Source organism: Lutra lutra, chromosome 4 (assembly GCF_902655055.1).
Source record: "Lutra lutra chromosome 4, mLutLut1.2, whole genome shotgun sequence".
NCBI classification, from domain to species: Eukaryota; Metazoa; Chordata; class Mammalia; order Carnivora; family Mustelidae; genus Lutra; species Lutra lutra.
Window position 1 is genome coordinate 153,856,237 of NC_062281.1, and position 20,210 is coordinate 153,876,446.

The 20,210-nt window shown below is 53.4% G+C and overlaps 1 protein-coding gene across 10 annotated transcripts in view; it reads left to right on the plus strand.

The window, feature by feature from the left end:
- Positions 1-20,210, plus strand: part of LOC125098759 (NADH-cytochrome b5 reductase-like) — a 35,419-nt gene that overhangs the window by 4,471 nt on the left and 10,738 nt on the right. For 2 of the 10 annotated variants that reach the window (XM_047727849.1, XM_047727848.1), the window contains exons 3-6: positions 3,247-3,334; positions 7,215-7,319; positions 10,543-10,746; positions 14,388-18,892. In XM_047727849.1, coding sequence (XP_047583805.1) covers positions 3,247-3,334; positions 7,215-7,319; positions 10,543-10,746; positions 14,388-14,591 — 601 coding nt within the window. In that variant the 3' untranslated portion in view covers positions 14,592-18,892. Of the gene's footprint in view, positions 1-3,246; positions 3,335-7,214; positions 7,320-10,542; positions 10,747-14,387; positions 18,893-20,210 lie in introns of those variants that run through there. The other 8 variants (XR_007126941.1, XR_007126942.1, XM_047727842.1 and 5 more) reach the window with 8 other exon arrangements.

A 20,210-nucleotide genomic window follows, 5' to 3' on the forward strand; every position in this document is an offset into this window, starting at 1 on the left:
AACTTGCTCAGCCTCCCTTAAGCCTCCATTGATCACCCTTAAGACAAACATAGTGCCACCTGACTCAGAGGATTCTGGGATTGTGTTTTCATAACAACTAACAGCAGCAACAGTAACAGCAAACACTAACGTGGCATTTACTCTCCAGCACACAGTTCTGTGTGCTAGGACTGCCTCCTAGAACACCTAGGAGTTCACTGCATCCTCACAAAACCCTGTACGGAAGGTACCATTATCATTCGCAAGAGGAAACTGAAGTCAGAGAGGTTCAGTAACTTGCCCAATGTCACACAGTTAAGAAATGGTGGAGCCACAATTTGAAGGCAAGCAGTCTGGCTCTAGAACCTGTGGTATGAATCTAATATTAGTGCCAGTTGAGAGGAAGGACACTTGTCCTTGAGAATAAGGGACTTGCCCAAGATCACACAGCTAGTAAGTCCTTGCCTAAGATCACACAGCTAGTAAGTCCTGCAGCCAGGATTCAAACCCCCAGCCTGACTGCCAGCTACACTCTACCAGTCCTCTGAAGTTCCTTCCTCTTCCCAGCCTCCTTCTGCCCTCTCTCTCAACTTTGACCCCCTCCCTCTGCACTCAACTCCACTGGCCCAGGGACAAGGCCCTTTGGGACCTGCAGGGGGAGGCATCTGCTAGGTGGTTGACTCTGGGTCAGAGGCTCAGCAGAGAGACATGAGCTCTAGATGTGAGTGTGGAAATCACCAGCCGGCACCTGGGTGGCATTTGGGGGTATATGTGGCGTGGAAAGAGGGAAGGATGGAGGACCGAACCCTGGCAACTCCAGCATTTGTGGTATTGGCAAGAAGGGGGGGAACCAGCAGAGCCGACAGAGGACAAGGAGAGTGTCTTACTACGGGTCACACTCTAGCCACTTGCCTCATGCCATCTCCTGGTGTTGGCACCCAGTGTGTCCAGCCTGAGGCCTGGTTGGCTGTCACGAAAGATCACTATCCCAGTGGCTCCAGGGCAAGTCACAGCCCCATGCAACCCTCCATCCATAAGTCAGGGCTGCCCAGCACTCCCTGTCCCTAGCTTGGCACCTCTCCTCCACCCTCTCTGCTGCTCCAGCGACATTCCTAACATAGGTAGCTAACCGTGTCCCTCCTTTTTCGTGTTCCAAGGAGGCTCCCAAGGCTCCAGTTTCCTTTCCCACCGAGTCCTCCCTGCTCCTTCCTCACACATGTGCTTTGCTCCAGCCCCGTGACCCACCCACCAGTTCCTGGCTTGCTCTGCATTTCCTACCTCTAAGCTTTTGCCCGGGCTGTGCTCTCTGCCTGGAATTCCTTCCCGTCCTGTCCCCATTTTCACCTGTGAGTGGCCTGCCTTTTTCATAGCCAGGAGGGTAACAGAAGTTCTAGGAGGCCTCCTGAAGCTCCCCGGATGAGAGTGGTCTCTCCGTCTGGAGCATGTCTGTGTTTACCTCTGTGACGGCAGATGTCACAGTGCTCTTGGCATCCAAGCCAGGCCACAGGTTGTGTTTCTTATTTCCCTGTGTGTTCCCCAAGCGTTCCTTGAATATTTCTGTCTAGCTTCTCGCTTGTGATGCATTAAGATGGGGCCTTTTAATTTTTTATTATTTTAAAGACTTTAAAGATATTTATTTATTTATTTATTTATTTATTTATTTATTTATTTGACAGAGAAACAGCTAGAGAGGGAACACAAGTAAGGGCAGTGGTAGAGGGAGAAAGAGGCTTCCCGCTGAGCAGGGAGCCCAACTCAAGTTTCAACCCTCAGACCCTCAGATCATGACCTGAGCTAAAGGCAGACACTTAACAACTAAGCCACCCAGGAGCCCCTTATTTTAAAGATTTTATTTATTTATTTATTCGTCAAAGAGAGAGAAGGGAGCAGGGGGCAGTGGCAGGCAGAGGGAGAAGCAGGCTCCCTGCTGAGCAAGCAGCGTGTTGTGGGACTACATCTCAGGATCCTGGGATCATGACCTGAGCCAAAACCAGAGTTGGACGCTTAACCAAATGAGCCATCTACGTGCCCCAGGGTGGGGTCTTTTTAATCTTTCCACATGTCCAAGAAGAAAGTTTTGCACACAGTAGGATTCAAAGGAGGAGTGCTTGGGTGTTTCTGGGAAGCTCTGAAGTGTTGTGTGAGGAACCCCGCTCTGGAGTCAGTCAGAGCTAAGGATGGTATTTAGCTGTGTGACCTCAAGCAAGTAACGTCCAAGCCTTGGTTTCCTCATGTGGGTTATTGGGGTTTTTTGGTTTGGTTTTTTTTTTTAAGATTTTATTTATTTATTTGATAGACAAGGATTACAAGTAGTCAGAGAGGCAGGCAGAGAGAGAGGAGGAAGCAGGTTCCCCACCGAGCAGAGAGCCCAATGTGGGGCTCGATCCCAGGACCCTGGGATCATGACCTGAGCTGAAGACAGAGGCTTTAACCCACTGAGCCACCCAGGTGCCCCTTTTGGGTTTTTTTGTTTTAGATTTTACTCATTTATTTGAGAGAGAGAGAGAGAGTGCATATGTTCACAAGCTGGGGGAGGGGCAGAGAGAGAGGGAGAAGCAGACTCCCCAGTGAGCAGGGAGCCTGATGACACAGGACTTGATCCCAGAACCCTGGAATCTCGACCCGAGCGGAAGGCAGACCCTCCACCAACTGAGCCACCCAGGCGCCCCGGGTTATCATTTGTTAAATGAGGTAACGTGCACAATATGCTTGGTGCGTAGTAGTTATCGTCTACAACATGACTACTACAATTATTACTTGTCATTATCATCCCAGCCCCATTGTTGATAACATCATAGAGAGGATTCGTGCATGAGGTCAGGCTTTGGACTGGGGCACCATCGAGGATCCTTCGAATTCTGATGCTCTTGGTACGTGGTAGTAAGTGTTTAATAAACATTAACAGTCTTTCTCTTTCTTGTTCTGTGGTTGAGAAGAGGTCAGGAAACACCACAGTGAGGTCCTAAAAACAACCCCCATCATCAGTGGACTCTTTGAAGACTTTGCCATCTCTGATCCTATAGAACCACACCACAGGGACACATGCGGTTGTCCTCACTTTACAGAGGGGCAGCTAAGGGATCACTGACCTGCCTGGGTCTCACAGCCAGCGCATGGCAGTGGGGGAGCCCAGTGCCCCTTTTTTCTGCTCCACCTTCAGTGAGGACCACTGGGAACAGCTGGGCCCCAGCTCTCACCAGCCTGGCACAGAGGAGGTACCTATAAGCGTTTGTTGGCCTGGCTGACTGCCTGACTTCTCTTCCCCAGAGGGAAGGTGGACGGCTTAGAAATTCAGAGAGCCTATACACCCATCAGCCCTGCCAATGCAGAAGGATACTTTGAAGTTTTAATCAAGGTGAGCCGACCCACGCGGGTGCCCTTCAGACAGTGTGGACTGGACTCTTTTTGGCATCTGGGTCGGGATGGGGTGGTGCTCAGCCATGTGGGAAAAGCCACTGTGTTCACATGGGAGGAGGCTGGCTTGAGGAAAGAGCAGGGGGAGTAAAGGAAGCCTTCTGCCATCTCCTTCTTTCCCGGGGCAGGGGTGCGGGTTGGCACCTCAGACCCCAACAGAGACTGATTTTAGGAAAAGGAAACTCAGACCAAGAAAGGTCACGCTGTTCCCTCGTGCTTTCTCAGCTCTTTGTGGAGAGTGAACCCTGGGTCCAGGGGAAGGGGCGGCCGAGTCGCCGGCCCCTGCTGTGTACTGGTTGCTGGGCTCCAGAGAGGAGTCAGAGAGAGTGCCCGCCCCGGGACAGAGGGCCAGACCAGGGCAGGATGATGGGATGGACGCCGTGACAGGAGGCCCTAACCCAGTTCAGGGCAGCTGGGGTGCAGGGAAGGCAGCGGGCCTTCCCAGCAGAAGCTGAGTTAGAGCTGCAAGTTGAAGTGAAGGAATGGAGAACCGGCAGGGAAGGGTGAGAAGGAAGCTCTCGGTGCTGTGTTCCCAGCGTGCGCAAGGGCAAAGGAGGCACAGCTGGGGGAGCCGTTAGTGACCTGTCCCGGCCTAGAAGGGGGCGAGCAGGCAGAAGTTGGGGCACGCAGCACCTCGTGAATGGGACTAACCTGAGACCATTCTCAGGGTGGAGACGGCGCCGGGGCGTTGGAGTTGGGCCTTGACCAAGGGATACAAATTGGCAGTGGTAGGAAGTGGCATTCCAGGCCTCAGCCTGGGCAGATGACCAAAGGGAAGGAGGTGTGAGACAGGGTCTGTGGGAACTGTACCCAGTCTGATTGGCAGGAGGGGTGCTCGTGGGGCAGCTGAGGTGGGTGTGGCACTTGGCAGAGATGAGATGAACAAAATAGTCTGAGTACAAACCGCCCCCATCCGCCCAGGACCCAAGGTGTTGGCACCAGATATATAAGAGATCCTGAAGATCCAATTATGTGGAAAAAATAATTAGGTTGAAGTACATGAAACTTCTGATACTCTAACATTTTTTTTTAAAGATTTTATTTATTTATTTGACAGAGAGAGATCACAAGTAGACAGAAAGGCAGGCAGAGAGAGAGAGAGAGAGGGAAGCAGGCTCCCTGCTGAGCAGAGAGCCCGATGCGGGACTCGATCCCAGGACCCTGAGATCATCACCTGAGCCGAAGGCAGCGGCTTAACCCACTGAGCCACCCAGGCGCCCCTACTCTTAACATTTTTGACTTACAGAAACAGTGGTTTCATACAGGTCAACCTACTACATAGTCGACATTGTCATTTCCCACATAGAACCCTAGGAAACAGTGGTATTTAAGAATAGCTTTCACATCCTTTATCATCCTTGTAGCATGGGAATTATTATTCCCCTTTCATTGATAAGCAAACTGAGACCCCAGGAGGACCCGAGGCTCCACAGGGAGTAGGAAGTGTGGCCGGTGAGTGAGCCTGGCCTCCTGTCTCCAGGACCCGAGCACTGTGTTGGCTCCTGCCTTCCCTGACTGCACTCAAAGCCCGAGTGTTTATTCCCTCACACAGAAGCTTGGATGGGATCCCTTCTCCACGCAACTGTTTGTCTGGGAGATTCCACAAATCCTCTCCAAATGGCCTGCTTCCCCAAGCTGCTCGTCTGGGTGTGTTTCTGTTGAAAGGATAAGCCTGGAGACAGTTCTTCAGGGCAGCTGGATCTCTCCCAGCTGCAAGGCTGATTTTCTCCTCATTTACCGGAAAGCCTCTCTTTAGAGAGATGCTTAATTATCCCTAAGCCGCTGGCTGGGAAGAGCTGGAAATGTCTTTGCAAATTGGGAAGGCACTCGGGTTTTTTAGGGTTACCTCCCGTGTGGATGGGAGGGAGGAACTCTCATTGCTCAGGCACCTTCTTGGCACCACGCACTCTTTCCAGCTTTCCAACTGTTTCCATCTCCTTTCAGCCTTATAACTGTCCTGCAGAGTAGATCGTATTATCCCACTTTACAGATAAAGAAACTGAAGCTCAGAGTGGTGATGTCACTGTCCCAAGGCCCCTTGGGTAATGTGACCCCACATGGAAGAATAGAAATTCAGGGTCGGTTCTGTTGGACAAGTGTGTATTGAGCAGGCTCCGTGTGGGTGCTGGAGGCACAGAAGAATCCTTTCTCTCTCCTTGAGTGCTGTCTGTGCCATAGGGCCACTCAAGCCACAGCTGGGCCTGTGCCTTCCCCAAGACTGGGGTCAGAAAACCGGTATGCTTGCCTCCAGAAAGTTAAGAGAACTGTAGCCTCCCTTGCAGACTTCTGGCAGGAAGGCTGAGGCCTTCCCTTGCTTTATACATATGGTACCCAGCGAAGTCAGCGATGCTACCAGAGGTAGCTGTGGTTGCTTAAAAGCATGACTGGTAACCTAAGCCCAGTCTCCTTCAAACTGAGTTGTATTCTCACTTCAAACACCCTTCCAGTCCTATTAGAGCTTCCCCCTCCCCCTCACATTCCTGTGTCTTGGGCTGTGCTACTTTGACCATACCTGATGCCCAGAACCCTCTCTGTGTTACTGCTTCCATCCCTGGTGAATGCAATCTTTTTAGATTTTATTTATATGTCAGAGAGAGCACGGGCAGGGGAAGTGGCAGGCAGAGGGAGAAGCAGCGGGGAGCCTGATGAGGGACTTGATCCCAGGACCTTGAGATCATAACCTGAGCTAAAGGCAGACATTTAACCAACTAAGCCACCCAGGTGTCCCTAGTAAATGCAGTCTTACCTAACCTGCAAGGTCCAGCTCAAACACCTCCTCCTCCAGGAAGCCATCCTTGATCTTACTCCATTAGAAGTGACTATACCTCCTCAGGGCTCTCTCAGCATTCTGTCCTTTTCATGGGGTGTTGGGTAGTGTCTACCTTGAATGTATCAGACTTTGGTCCCTCCTAGTTTGTGAGCTCCTTCAGGAGGGGTCCTGAATCTGGAGTAATTGATTCATTCATTCATTCATTCATTCATTGAGCTATTTATGAAGTCTTTCCCAAGGTTCAGACACTGGCTGTCTTCATGGAGCTTAAGGTCTAGCTGTGTTCCCTATAGCCCCAGCATGGTGCCTGGCCCCCAGTGGGCAGGCCCACAGGAAATGTGGACTGCCCGCTCCCATGAGGGAATCCCCTGCACAACCTTTACTTTTATCAGCCAGCAGGAGACAGTGACAGGTAACACAGAGGCTGCAAACGAGTGACCTAAGAACTGATTGCAGCACATAGATGTATTTGGTTTGGGCCTACACAGCGTTTTAAAATTTAGAATTAGTTTCTGACATTTCAGAGATGGGTAATTTTACATGGAAACGTGGATCTTTTGCCCTTCTTAGAAAATCAGAAGATAGAGCATCATCAGCCCCACAGATTACATCCCGGGATCTGCAAAGTGACTTCCTCCTTTAGAAGGAGCATTCCTGCACTCACCAGTTTACCACAGTCCCCACCACCCCCTGTTGCCTCCCTGATACTGAGAGTGAGTGTCAGTTGACGTTACTCATCTCTTACCCAGTTCTGTACTCCGTGCTGTGACATGTAGGGCACCTGTGGTCCCGTGGGTCAGAGACCTCTGAAGGTAAGGCTGTCAGCCCTGTGGTTCTTATGCTAGCCTCACCATTTCCCTTCTGGATAAGCTTCTGGGTTCATCTGAAAATTGGGAATGAGAGTACCAACTCAGGGGCGACTCGGAAGGTCCTCTGAGATGGCACCTGTTGAGCACGTGGCCTGCCGGAAGGGCCGCACGTTAGTGGCTGACATGTTTGGTACGGGCAGCATGTACGTGTCTCAGTGAGGTCTCCTTGTGTTTGCTCCCAGTGCTACCCAACTGGGCTGATGTCCCGGTACGTCAGGTCCTGGAGCACAGGAGACACAGCTTTCTGGCGAGGACCTTTCGGCGACTTCTTCTATAAAGCCAACCAGGTCAGTGCCAGCACGCTAGGCCCTCAGGAGATGCCTCCCGCCTGAGCCTCCAGGACCACGGTTTCCACATTTCAGGCTGTAGAGTCACACTGTGCCATTCTTCCTGAGTCCAAGCCCAATCCCAAGAGCATCCTTGGGGTTGGACGTGGGAGGAGACGGAACGGGCCTCCGCACGTGCTCTAGAACTCTCCAGAGCTGCCCATTGCCTAGCATATCCACACTCACATACTTGGTACTCAGGAATCCAATGCCGCCAGACCCTGCGATATCTTTCCACTGTCACATTCCAGCTACAAAACCATGGAGACCACTCCTTTAAATACGCCTCATAGCTCTCCACTCGGGAACCCACTGCATCCCAGCCTGAAGGCTCTTCCCCTCATCTTCCTGGCATGTGCATCTCCTTCCCTGATGGGCCCGGGAAGAATTAGTCATTTCTCATCAGTTGGTGCATATCTGGAAGGCAGCTTGGCAGTGGGTACCAAGAGCCTTAAGGATCTTCAAATCCTTTGACCCAGGGATTCCGCTCCTGGAAGTCTGTCTTGTGGAAAGGATCCCAGTGCTGCCTCTTGTGCACATGTTCACAGAGGCTTTATTTATAATAGCAGGAAACTGAATATGCAGCCATAGGGGGACAGCTAAGTGCACGGGGTTACAGGTACTTGATAGAATATTATCCTGGATTTAAAATAATGTTTATAAATGATGCTATATGCTTATGCTGTAAGATCAGGTGACAAACTCTATGTATGAAACTGAATGTGCAACAGGTTTGGGAAACAAAGTTTAAACGCACAGAAAATATGTGAAAAAGAAAATTCAATGCAGGGGTAGCGGCTCTGGGTGGTAGAATTATGGGTGGTTTTTGTTTGCTTCGTTATACTTTCCAGATCATCTGCAGTGAGTCCCTACTACCTTTATAATTAGGAAACAATGCAAAACAAAAGCAAATGAAAAAGAACGAATCATTCCTTTCTCTCCATTGTTTTTATTTAATATAAAAAGAGCTTTTATTTTTTTTTCCTTATTACACATACGATGTGTGTTCATTACCAAAAAAAAAAAAAAAAAAAGAAAGAAAGAAAGAAATCAGATGTAGACAGGCAAAAAGAAGAAAGGAAAGCACACCTGCAGACCATCTACCCGGACACACCAGCCTCACTACCTTAGCAGATAACTTTGCAGCTCCTCTTCCACACACGGTGGAAGGCCCATGCACACGTCCATGTTTGTGTGTGTAACAAGTGCGTGCACCCACATACATGTGTACAACACCATGAGACACGTGTGTGGCGCTGCCTCTGGGCCAGGCCTTCATGTTCGTGCTAAGGGTTTAGTTTACCCCACCATAGCTCTGGGGTACTGCTACCCCCACTTTACAGACGTGGCCGGTGTCTGGGTGGCAGTAGCCCTCAGCAGCGTGCTCCCTGTGTCAGCCTTGCTCAGCCTTGCATTTTAGCTGAGAGTGTCCCCGTGTCCCCCAGGCCCTTGTCAAGGGACCCGAATTGTCCCTGTTTCCCCCTGACTTAGAGGGGACTCCTGATGCACACTGTCTTGACCATCCTTTCCGGGGGGAGCCTCCCTGCGCCCACAGAACACCCCTGCAGAGCCCCGGCCCTTCCCATCCAGGGGTGTTGTAGGGCCAGACAGAGACATGGCGTCTCACACACAAACTTGGCCTCGGGGACACTCAAAGGCGTGGTTCTGTGCCCGTGGGGACGCCGGGCTGCTCTGGCCCTCTCCCTGGCCCTGTCTTGCCGCTCTGCAGTCACCTTCATTGTAGATGGGACATCGTGACCGCCCTGAGGCTGGCACGTGAGCATATCTCTGTGCGTTCCTGCCAGACATTCACAGGTCTCCACATGGGGCCATACATGGGGAAAACAGACGAGGCCCTATCCTCCAGAAGCTCACTGTGTGATGGGGGAACAGACACCCACACAAATGGTGGCGGTACAGCATGACTGATGTCGTGAAGAGGGGGTACAGAGGACTGTGGGGATGCAAAGGAAGGACCCCTCACATGCTCCTGGCCCGGGGAAGACTTTCCAGAAGAGACCCCGAGGGGTGGTGGGAGGAGGAGGAGGAGCAGGCGGGCAGGGGACCAGGAGGCTGGGGACATGCACACAGGACAGGATGGTGCAGACAGCAGCAGGGCTCAGTGAGGGAAGGGGTCGAACTGTGTGGGAGTGCCAGGATCTGCACCAGGCACTTGATGGCGTCTTGTTTAATCCCCATGACAGTTCTGAGACACATGTTACTGTGGGGAAGGAGCTGTTACTCTTTTTTACCTGTGAGGAAACCAAGGCTCAGAGAAGTGAAAGCACTTGGCCAGATCATTTGGCTGAGGATTTACAGGTCTGCATGACTGATACTCGAGGAAGTATTTCATGCTGGGGTGTGAGAGACATTAGCCGTCGTTAAAGCTGGTGGAAACTTGGGCTGCATTCTCAGAGGCCTAATCTCTAAAATGAAGAAGGTGACTAGCTTGCTGCATAGGTCAGACACTAACCTTTAAAGCACTGACCTTAAAGAAGATCACATCTCCTAAAGAGACCTAGAGCCAGGAGATGAATTCGTGAATTCAGTAATGGGTTGATGGAATTGGGCCCTCCTGGGGAAGAAATTCGCTTTTATTGTGTGGCTCTTCTGTGCCAGGGCTGTGCTGGGCGCTTATGTGTAGTAAATATCTCAGTCTAGAGCAGGCTCAGGAATCCATGTCAGGGCCCTCAGATCTCTACAGGGCTGCCCTGGGGCAGAGAAGGCAGCGCAGAGGGCAGGGCTGCGATAGGGGTGGCAGACTAGGCTTTGAGAGGAGCAGGTTTCAGCTCAGTGTGAGGTGGAAAGACCTCCCTGGCAGGGGAAGTCAGCCTATGACAGAGTGATCTGCTTTGGGAGGTAGTGGGCTCCCTGTCAAGAGAAGTATGTAAGCCAAGTCCTGTGGAGATGGATAGGAGAGCAGCTGAACCACTTGTTGGATGGGCTACACCTTTTTACGTTCCATTTCAACCTACAGATTCCATGATTTCTGTGACACAGACCTCATAAGCTGTAGGCTTTCACAAGCAAGGATGGCTTCCTGAAGGACGTGGAGAGGGGACCTCACACGGGTGGGACCCCCAGGAAGGGCTGTGCTGTGCTGTGCAGTTCAAGCAAGCCCAGGAATAGGCCATGTGGTGGGTGGGTGGGCTGAGACCTGCCCTCTCCCCGTTCTGTTCCCCAGTATGGTGAGCTCCTCATGCTGGCTTCGGGCACTGGCTTGGCCCCCATGGTGCCTGTCCTGCAGACCATAACAGACAACGCAGAGGATGAGACCTTTGTCACCCTGGTCGGCTGCTTTAAGACCTTTGAGGGCATCTACCTAAAGACCTTCCTCCAGGAGCAGGCCCGTTTCTGGAACGTCCGAACCTTCTTTGTCCTCAGCCAGGTGAGCCCAGCATCATGACTTCCTTCCCTGATTGAGACTGTGCCGGCCCCTTGCACCCGTCCTGAGGATCCGCTATGGCCTCCCTGCTCCGGGGCTGCAGTAAAGATCCTTGCTCCAGGTGGGGACTGCCACCCTGTGCCCGGCAAGGAAGGCAGATCTGGTTCTATTTGGTGTGTGTGGATGTGGGAACTGATGCTTGAGAGGTGGGGGCGCTGGCCTGTCCGTGCTGGGGGGAAGCCAAGACTGGAGCCCAGGCTGAGCTCTGGCCCTCCCCACCGTGCTGCACTGCCTGTCAGCTGCCCCCTGGCCTCACCAGATATATGGGCGGGGGACCTGTGTGTGGAGTCAGTGGGCCAAGCCGTAGATGTCCCCAAGGCTGGGATAAGCTCCTTCGGGGCAGGGATCACGTGTCTGGATCACCAGGCTCCCTTCGGTGCTCAGCAGGGTGCCAGGCACAGAGTAGGCTTGCTCGCCATCAAGGATTGGTGGAGCAAGCGGATCTGGGGTCACCGCATTTATTCGGGCCCCTCCCATAGCACTTTGCCCCTACATGGGAGGAAAGCTGCTTCCAGACTCTCCAGGCTGCAGAAACTTGAACTAGAAGCAACTCTGCCTCCTGACCCCTGCCCCTCGGATTCCTCCTCCCTTCATGCACTCAGGCCACCTTGCCCTCTCCCTCCCCTCTGGCCCAAAGGTTGGGGGGGGGGGGCGGTCTTGTTCCTTAACCCAAGCCAGGCCCTGAGCTCCCTTCCCCTTGGTCTGCAGCTTTATTTCTCTTCCATGCGCCCCCCCAGACCTGGGTCCCTGCTGGGGCCCCTACCCGTTCTGTGTTGCTCAGGGTCGGCCTCACTGCCCAGGACTTCAGAGCACCCTTCTCATCAGCTTCCTACTTGAGGCAGCCTTAGAGTGTCCCCAAAGACTGGCATGATCTTCCCCAGTGTGACTGGGTGGGGTGCTGTCAGGAAAACGGCTTTCCCTCCCCAGTACCAGTGCTCTGGAATCCTCAGGGACCAGGTTCTATGGGCTTGTCCATGGGACAGAAGGCCCGGTGGCGTGAACATGAGGAGGGCCATGCTTGGTGAGTGTTTGCAGTGACAGGAGAGCTGAAGGCCGGGGAATGAAGCAAAGGCTAGTGTGCAGCCCGACCGTGTGCCCAGGATGGGCCTGTCCCCTCTGCTTGGGGCCCAGCTCAGGGAAGGTGGGAGGAGTGGCAGACACCACCAGGCTGTTGGCCGGCCTTCCTGTCCCCTGACCGCATGCCGGTGCCCAGGATAGGGAAATGAAGATGTCCTGCCCCGTCCTTCAGGCACTCACCTTGCTGTGGAGAGACAGCCCCAGGGACGGGGCTTCACCAAGCACTTTCTCCGTGCCTAGCACTGTTCTAGGCCATCTGTGGGTGTGAAATCATTTAATCCCACCACAATTTTAGGAGGCTTGTGTTGCCATCATGCCCGTGTTGTAGAGATGGCACAGAAATACTAAGAACCTTGACTGAGTTGGTAGAGAGTTAGGTGTGAGCCCAGGGGGTCCTGGTCTAGAAGCCTGCTTTTACCACGTGTTGGTATAAGACAGCACATGGGGAGGGCGCTGAGGATGCTGGCAGCAAGCACGGAGGGCTTCACAGAGGAGCTGGCATTGAGCCTGGGCTTGAGAACAGAGTTAAAGTCGACCGGCAATTAAGGGTCTTCAGCCCTGGGCCAGGGCTTTGATGATGCCAGTGGCCTGGGCCTGGGCAGATGAGCGGGCTGGCTGTCAAAGGCAGGGACAGGTGAAGGGCAGTGGAGTGGGAGGTGCCCCCTTGACCTGGGATGCTCGCTGGCCTGGCCAGGCTGTAGCCGCAGCAGCCCCACGGGGCTCCCTCTCCAGACACTCCCTGCCAATTGGCCCTTCCTCTTGCAGCCAAAAGGGCAGCCCTGACCCCTACCACCCTGCTTCCAGCCCTTCCCTAGCTCCCCACTGCTCTCAAGATGCTGGCCCAGCCCACACAGCTACACCAACCCGTGTGGCCTTGTCTCCTGGCACACCCTCCCTCTATGTCCCAGTGTCACTGGTCACGGGTCTGCTCCTGGCTGTGAGGGCACCGTGCTCTTCTAGCTGGCTGCTGGGCCTGCCTGTGCTGGTGGCAAACCCCCCTTCCAGAAGCACTTTCCCCCGCCTCCTCACCTAACGCCTGTCCAGCCTGCTCACCCCACGTATCTCTCTGCTGGGGTGTGACTCTCTCCCGAAAGTTCTCTAGATCCCCTAGACTGGCATAGGTGTTTCTGCTGTCATAGCCGGGGCTCTCCTCCTTGACAGCAGCTACCCTGCGGTGCAATCACTGATTGTGGGCTCCCCACCCCACCTGGGCAGCAACCAGACCCACTGCATCTCTGGGTGTGCAGTTGGGGGTGGGGGACTATGCCAAACCTAACTAGCCTGGGGGAATTGGGCAGCGGGAGGAAGAGGTGAGGCCGGTGGGCCCTGTGGTCCCGGCCCACAAGAGCCCTTTGGTGGGTCAGAGCACGGAGGGGGCATGGAAGGTCCAGATCTCCAGAGAGGATACCCCGTGAGCACCGCAGTGGGGTCAGATGAGCTCTGTGGGGTGGGCCTCTGAGGCGCTGTGAGAAAAGGCCTGCATTCATCACAGTGGCTCACAGAGGTCATGGTCACTCAGCCGGGACGTGGTGGCAGAGCTTAGACTCCAGCCTCCTCTCTCTCCTTCGTGTCTCTCTGTTTAGCCCCAGAAGCTAGAAGCCTGCCTTTATAGGGTCTGCAGAGGGGACGGTCCCGTTCTGGTTTTGTTTGTTCTGATGCTGGGCACGTGGTGTCTTGCCTCCATTAGAGATCGTCAGATTACACACACTTACTGACTTATGCGCTTTCTCTGTGCGATTGTACTTCAGGGGAACATCCACTTAAAAGAGAGAAGTTCCTCCGGGTAAGCTGGACGTGGGCTTTTGTTTTGTGATCCTGAAGATGAAAGCTACCAGCTAAGGCTAGAGGAGCAGAAAGAGAGAAGCCTGGGTCACCAGGGCACCGTGCACCCTGGAATCCTTCTCCCAGCCTTTTTATGTGAGAAATAGTTACCCACCCCCCCTTGGTTAAGGCATTGCTGCCTCGGATCCCCAGGACACAAAGCCAGAGCGAGACCAGGAAGCTCGTCTGTTTTGAGCAGCTGCCACATCCCGGTGCCTAGCACGGTGCGGGGCACAGAGTGCCCACTCAGTAAAAATGGGTTCCATCAACAAGGTAATTAAAGCCTGATGAAACCAATGAACACATGTCATGCTCCCATGATGACGGTGGTGGACAGCCTTACAAAGATACGGGGAGGTCCCCAATCTCGGGGAGCAAACATCCCCCTGGAGTGACGGGTGCAGCAGCCCCTGGAGGCAGCGAGAATTGGTGGGGCCTGTCTCCCTGTGTGCCCTGGGGTGTGCCTCTTCCTCCCCGTGCCTCACCTGGGAGGATAAGCAACCCCCCATCCCCGAGCTTGTTACGAGGGTAATCAGAGCCCCCATGCCAAGAAGTCTCTGGCCTGCGGTAATGCTAGCTAAAGGTTGCCTTTCCCCCGCCCCCCACCTCAGTTTCCTGGTTCGACAACGAACTGGGGGAACTCTGAACTTCCCAGTAGTCACCTGCATGATTTCTCATTGTCTCAGGAGAACTCCCCGGAGAAGCTTCCCCAGAGTTACCGAGAGAAGACCCGCTTTGGCCGCCTGGCCCAGGGCCTGATCAAAGAGCTGGTTGGTTCCTGTCGCAGAAAGCCGTTTGCGTTGGTCTGTGGCTCAGCCGAGTTTACCAAGGACATGGCCAAGTGCCTGCTGTGCGCAGGCCTGGCCGAGGACTCCTACTTCCTCTTCTAGCTGGGCCTCCCTTCCGAAGCCCTGGCCAGGGTCCTGCCACTGGAACACTGGGAGAAGCACAGACTGGAGTGCAGGCCTGGCCCACCGCTCACTGGCCCGGTGACTGTAGGTGAATGTCTGCCTCCCTGCTCCTCCAGCTCTTATCTACCTCACGAGGTTGCTGACTCCCTCAGGCCGACATTCTGCTCGGTGGAGGGAAGATGGGGCTGCAGGAGCCCCGGGAGGGGGCGTGGGCATCCTGGAGGACTCCCGGGAGAAAGCCAGGTCCATGCCAGGCCCAGGGATGAGTAGGAGCTGGCAGGAGAAGGTGCAGGAAGAGCTTCCCCGGTATCTCAGATTAGAGGGCTTGGGGCCTCCCGTCACACCCTGCCCTAGAAATGCCTGTTCTAAAACCTGCTTTCCCTGGAAACTGCGTGTCCTTTGCTGTGGTCTCAGGGCTGGCTCTGATGCGTTGCTTGCTGAGTGTTTAGGGAATGACCATAGGGGTAGCTAAGAGCTCTTTGGAGGAGGGACTTGCCTTATGTACCTCCTGTGCCTCAAGCCTGACACAACGCTCTCGGGTTCTGTGACCTGTCACATTCTCCCAGCAAGGTGGGTCCTGTATTACCTTTATTTATACAGGGCCCAGGCCTTTCCTGCTGCAAACAGCTCCACTCGAAGTCTCCCTTCCCTGGCTCAAGAGCCCAGCCCAGAGTCCTCTCCTGAGCAAAAGAGGTACAGAAACAAACACCCTCCCTCCTGCAGGCAGCCAGCTCAGCCCGCCTTTAGCTCCGGAGCCCTGGTGACGGTTGCTATGGAGATCTAAAGATAGAGCAGGAGTCAGGAGACCTGGGTCCCTCTCCCTGCTCTGCCCACTGAGCCGCTGCTGATTCCGCTCCACCCCCACTGCCCTCCCCACTGAGCCCCTCCATCCTACGTGGGGCAAGACTTCCCCAGGGACCTGGTCCTCCCCGGCGGCAGGCAGCACACTGCGGGCAATGAATCCTACTTTCCACCACCTGGCCTCCACCATTCCGTGCTGCCCCAGCTCACGCCAGCCGCGGGTGCTCCCAGAATCGGAGTACTAAGCCATGAAATCTCAGAGCCAGAGGACCATGGAATCAGTTAGAACGTTATAGTCGTGGAATCACAGCCCTCCTCACACCAGAGATTAAAGTTCAAGACTCCAGGAAGCATCCCGTCGAATAGACTCGTTGTGTGAACAGGGAAAGCAAGGCCCCATGTGGCGAAGAGATGGACCCAAGGTAAACCAGTTCACGGCAGAGCTGGCATGAGAAGCCAGGTCCCCTGATGTCACCTGTATGGAGAGTTGGGTAACTGGCGGTTTTCAGACTGGGCTCCGTAGGACACTAGGGTTCCATGCATGGCAGCAGTGAAGGGACAGCCCCATGGGATCTCCAGGCCCCCCACAACCAGAACAGTTCTGTGGTCATCCCACTGATATATCAGGGTGTGTGGTCACCTCCATTTGTGAAAGACGGTTTTCCTGCATGGCCCAAAAAGTCACAGGCACATCTCCATCCTGGGCCGTTGTTCAGGAAACAACCCAGCAGAGGCATCTGGAGGCGGTGCCCGAGGTTTTACACTGTGCTTTCTGGGCAGAATTTGACAGTCCTTAGAGGACAGGAAGACTGCCTGGGACCTTCCCCAAAAATCCTAGGCACCTGAGCATATCAGTAAGGTCTAGTGGTCATGAAATCGTTTTCATTTTGTTTAACTCAGAGTTTCCCAAGCTTATTTAACTATAGGACAGTCCTGTCCACTAGAATCTTTTGAGAGCAGCATTCTATGGGCTGTACTTTGGGACACGCTGGTCTGTGGCACGGCCCCCTTGCACACCCCTGAGTGTGGTGAGCTATGAGGCCTGCACTAAGCCTCAGAGGTCCCAGCGGGAGCCGTGATCTCTTCCTGCCTCTCCTGTGACTTGGGCAAGACACTTCTCCCTCCGGGCCCCTCAAATGTGGGTGTCTTCCTTCCCCCCTTTCCCCTCCCCTGGGGCTTTCTGTTGATGCTCCTCACAGATATTCCTGGAGGGCCCGTCATGAGCCAGACTCTGTTCCAGCACCAGGGGAACTACCAGCAGTTCTGGTCACTCCGCCACAGAGCTTATAACCCAATAAGGAGCACAGAAATTAAACTCGTAATTCTAAAAGGGATGAATGTTCTAGAAAGGGAAGTATGGATACCAGGCGAGTGGATGGCAAGGGCTTTTCGCCTAGTTCTGGGGGGGCCAGGGACATGCCACTGCCCCAAGGGTAGATGCTTCAAAGGCAATACTGTCACTCAGAGCTAGGGGTGGTAGGAAGTCCCACATTAGAAATGGAGGCCTGGAGTAGTTCTTTTGTGTCTTTGTCCCATTTTATGTATTGGGTGTTTTAGACATTAGACACAGCCACTCAGCAATAGCCATTAGCCCCTCTTGTCCTAGAATGTGTTGCCCTCCCCTTCCCCTAACCCCACATGGCATCTGTACCGTCTGGATAGAGTGGGGTCTCTTACCGTGGGATGATGGTGAATACCTAGCCATGCCCGTGGTACCAATATGCCAAAAGAGCTCATATCATCCAGAGACTGGAAACCTCCTGCCTTGCAAGATGGTAAGAGCCTAAGAAGGTGATTGGCTGGGGTGTATGAGGATGGCCTCTCTCAATACAAGGGTGGATGGTTCTGCCCATCCATCCTGATGAAGCCACACCCACCGCATGGTGTCGGGGGCATGCCATCGGGGTGACGGCAGCCAAAGGACTCCCACCTGAGTTTGGCCCCCTCAGTGTTTGGCCTGCAGCACTTCCACATTCCCCTGGCGGTTTTCCCAGCTTCTCCCCTCATGCCCTCCATGCTGCAGCCAGACCTGGTTTTGCAACTCCGGTAACACTTAGCAGAAGAGCTTCCCCGCAACAGATTTTGTGCACAGTGCATTATTGTTGACCCAAGGTCCCATATTGAACAGCAGATCTCGAGCAGATCCGAGCTTGTCACTCCCTTGCTGAAAATCCTTCAGTGGCTCCCTGTTGCCCTAGGATACAGCGTCACAGCTCTGTCTACCTCTCTAGATGGCTTTCTGTCCTTGGCCCCTTACCCCCAGCTCTCAGGTTCTGTCCGAGCACTCTTGCTCTCTCATCAGTACGGCCCCTCCTGTTTGCAGCTCTCTGGGTCTAGGCCATCCTTCCGCCCTCCCCTCTTCCACTCTCCTTGGCCTCCTCGTCCTCCAAGGACTTACACAGCTCACTACCCCTTCCTCTCTGAAGCCGCGCCTGCCTCGACACTGCCGGCCAGGGTAGCCAGCAGGTTCTCGTGAGTCCTGCTGTGGTGGCGTCTCTCCGACTGCCTCATTGACAGGTGAGCACATTACGGGCCTGTCCCGGGGCCTGTGTATCATGTCCCCAGCATGGGATTGTGCCCAGCACATATCCCAGATGTCGAATACCCTCGAAGTAAACAGGAAATATACGTGGAGTACTTTACAGGTTGCAGAATGGATCTCTCTATGTTGAAGCCCCGGATTGTCCCCAAAATGTCCACGATTTTATTACCCTGTCTACTGATGAAGAAAACCAAGCTTCCAAGACATGAAGCAGTCCTACAAGGTCACGTCGGAATGCACAAATCCCAACATGCTGCAGTTGTCATTAAAGGTTATATGGGACACGTGAGTGCACCAGGAGATGTGTATAAAGATGTTCTTTGCTGCACCATTTGAAATAGCAAGTAAAAACTGCCCATACGTCCATCAATAAGAGAATAGGGAAATAAACTATATTCATCCAGTAAAATAACGCACAGCAGTTAAAATGAATGAATGAGAGCTACATGTATCGACACAGACTCAATTAAACACAGTAATTGAGTGAAAATCAAATTGTAGAAGGCAAGACAGTGAGATACCAATATTATGAAAGTTTAAAAACACAAAATAATGTCAAATGTTCACCGAGGGGGTACACCAACTGCAAGGCCAGTGGTGACCTCAGGGGATGGCATGGGGTGAGGGCTTTTTTTTTTTTTTTTTAATCTGCCTCTGCATCGCTTCACTATAAAAACATCTGCAATGAATATGGCCAGATACGAACATTGAGTGACTCTGGGTGATGTGGTCCCTGATGTGGTCCCTTTTTCTGTATTTGAAATCATTCCATAATGAAAGATTTAAAAAAGAAGACGAAATGCACCTAGTCACACTTCTTCAGAAACTAGAGGCTTAAACACAGTCATACCCGCCCCCTCAAGTTGGGCTGTGCCCGTTTATGCCCCCAGGCTTGTCCGGCTTCCATTTGAAACCGTTGTGAGCGCCTGCTATGTGCCCTGGTCCGGGTGCCACAGCAAGTAGGAGATGCACCCTTGGCACTCAGCTTATAGCTCTTCCCTCTGCTTGTCCCTCTGCTTTCTGTTGTAAATGCAAACCAGAGCGACTTTCTAGACTCCAGAGTTTGGGGCTCGTTTGTTTCATTTTGTTTTCCTTTTCAAGAGAGGCAGGCCGAGATTCAAATCTCTGCCAGTTGTGTAAGTATCCAGAGCAAATAATTTGGCCTCTCTGAGCCTCAGTTTACTCATCTACAAAGCAAGGACAGTTGCAGCGTTGCCCAGGCTTGTGTGAGGATGAAGGGAACGTGTGTGGTGGGCAAGTGCTGCGCCTCACCCAGAGCAGGTGTGAGAACCCAGCCCCATCCTTTTTCCTGTCTCCCTGGTGTCTCCCAGCCGTGCCTGGCTCATGGTTGGCCTCTGAGGACAGCACTCATTCTCAAACTTTCCACTCTCAAGAACTCCCCTTTTTACTATTTTCTCCATGCTTTGGAAAGATTTTGATCCCAAATTGCACGTTTTAAGTCATTATTAATTTATCTTGCATTTTTTATTAATCAAAGACTAAGCTCTGGCCCTTAGAGCTTCTGATCTGCACAACCAGCTGGGGGCTGCACGTGGTTGACATCATTCCCACCAGAGGCGAAGGAGGGCAATAGCCAGGGTGGTCCGAGTGGCCTGAGGAGGGGCAGTGCAGACGCAGCATTTTCATTTCCTCTTTCGCATTGACCATGAATTGTAGGAGCCGCGAGCGTCGCCTGCCTGGGTACTATTTGCACAGGTCTCCGGCTGGCACAGGGCCCCCATGGTTCTGGGAGCTTTCATGCCACAGGGCTCATTCTAAATAGATGGCATGGACCAGGGCCACACAGAAGAGCGTGAGGTTCACAGAGGGGGAGGTGGCAGAGCTGTCCTGCACGTGGATCCCACAAGCTCTGGCTGGAGACCCTGTGTCACCCTGCCCCCTGCTCCCAATGCTGACGAAGCATGCTGGCTTGTAACAGGGCAGGGTGACAGCCTTAACCAGGCCCCGGTCGCAGCGCTCAGCTTAGAGACCCCCCTGGCTTCTAAGCGGCTCAGCCTACAGTAAGTGCCAAGGTGGGGTTGAGGCTTGCTCTAGGGCACCAAACCCCTACACTTGTGGCCTCCCAGGGATGGGCTCAGTGCCTGGCCACCAAGGGAGCCCTCACGCAGAGAGATGCAGGAGCCTGGTGCTTATAAGGACTTTCTGCAACTTCCTCTGGGTGCGTGAGTGGGAGAGGTGGCCAGTGATCATCGTCTGCTAAGATGTCTCAGTGCTCACGATCTTTAGAGAGCAGT